Below are 1,548 nucleotides of genomic sequence, written 5' to 3' on the forward strand. Positions count from 1 at the left end.
TTTATATATCTGTTGAATTAAAAATTTATTTGATGTGATCTGATTAATTAAGATTTAGAAAAAAGACCAAAGAAAGAGGATTTTGTGGGTAATAATGTTTTCACTAAAGCAAGCTAAGCTATGCATGTATGTTGTGTTCTGCCTGAAAAACTCATGGAAGACATGGAGTTGTCCCTGTCTTTGTCTCTGATGGAAGCCCAAGAAAACCAACAAAAAAGAAGCCCTCCCAGAGTACTTGAAACCTTCCAAAAGTGGGTGGCACTTTGGTAGAATCACCCCTTATCCAGTGGCAATTTGGTAATCAACCCTCTTTATATATCCACTCCTATAAAATTTCACCAAATTACACACCCATGATTATTGTATCCACAGCTAAGCTAGCTAGCTGCTCTCCACCATGGCTGGCTCCCTCAAGCTTTCATCGCCTTCTTCTCCTTCTTCTTCTTCTTCATCAGCCCATATGAAGCTCAGAACCCTAATCCACAGCCTCATCCTCTCGCACGTGTGCCGCCTCGCACGTGCCCTCTCCAAGGCCAAGTCCATCCTCATCCACGTCTGCAAGGAAATCCAGCTCGACGCCCAGTTCATGGAGCCCTTGATGATGATGATGAAGAGGAGCAAGAGCGGCTGCAGGAGCAGGACCCAGACCCAGAACCAGAAGCTCTTCTACGGCTCGTTCAGGCTGCACTACAACTGGTGCTCCTCTCACCTGTACTACGACGCCACCTGGAGCTCCATCATTGGGGCTGGGGTCGAAGAAGATGGCTGCGGCTGCGATGGTGATCAAGATCACCACCAGTCACAGCTCTCTGGGTACCTCCAGTGGCTGGAGGAGAGGAGGGTCCATGAGAAATCTGCAGCTGCAGGGGATCACCATCACCATCCCAATGACATTGACAAGCTGGCAGACGTGTTCATAGCGAGCTGCCATGAGAAGTTCAGGCTGGAGAAGCAAGAGTCCTACCGGAGATTCCAGGAGATGATGGCTCGAAGTATTTGAGCTGCTGCTGACGACTTACTGCCCTTTAATTTTCTTATCTTCTTTACATTAATTGGTTCTGTACAATCAATCTCACTGCCCGAACTACGGACTAGAGTTGTAGTCTAATCATAGGTGTTCGAGATCTCGAGTTTGAGTCTCGGTATAATTAATAAAAGAAAAATTGATCTCAAGGGGGTGGGACAGTAGCTTTGCCCCAAAAACTTGAAAGAAAGGTATGACAACAACATGCTGACTTCTGGAATTTGAACTAACTAGCTAGCTAGAGGGGTGTCCCGTTGCCAGAGGGCACCTTCTATAATTGCCCTCACTTTGCTGCGTGGTGTTCTGTGTTAAAATCAATTTTGGTCCCTCCATGGGACAGTCACCTCTGTTTGAGGAACTCTTGTACCTTCTGGAGGTTAAGTTGAAGGGCTTTGGACTTACCCTCTTAATTAATCTTCTTCCTTTCATTTAGCATCATTCATGATACGCAATTGTAATATTCTCATGATATATGTTATATTTTGTGTCACATCAAAATACAACATATAGTAATACATGAATAT

The 1,548-nt window shown here is 45.0% G+C and overlaps 1 protein-coding gene across 1 annotated transcript; it reads left to right on the forward strand.

Moving 5' to 3' along the window:
* Window positions 1-361: 361 nt before the first annotated feature.
* Window positions 362-1,214, forward strand: LOC127788945 (uncharacterized). Its single transcript, XM_052317658.1, has one exon. It carries the CDS (start codon window positions 398-400, stop codon window positions 998-1,000), a length of 603 nt encoding a protein of 200 aa, XP_052173618.1. The 5' UTR covers window positions 362-397; the 3' UTR covers window positions 1,001-1,214.
* The last annotated feature ends 334 nt before the right edge of the window (window positions 1,215-1,548 follow it).

The sequence above is a fragment of the Diospyros lotus genome, chromosome 13, assembly GCF_014633365.1.
Source record: "Diospyros lotus cultivar Yz01 chromosome 13, ASM1463336v1, whole genome shotgun sequence".
NCBI lineage: Eukaryota > Viridiplantae > Streptophyta > Magnoliopsida > Ericales > Ebenaceae > Diospyros > Diospyros lotus.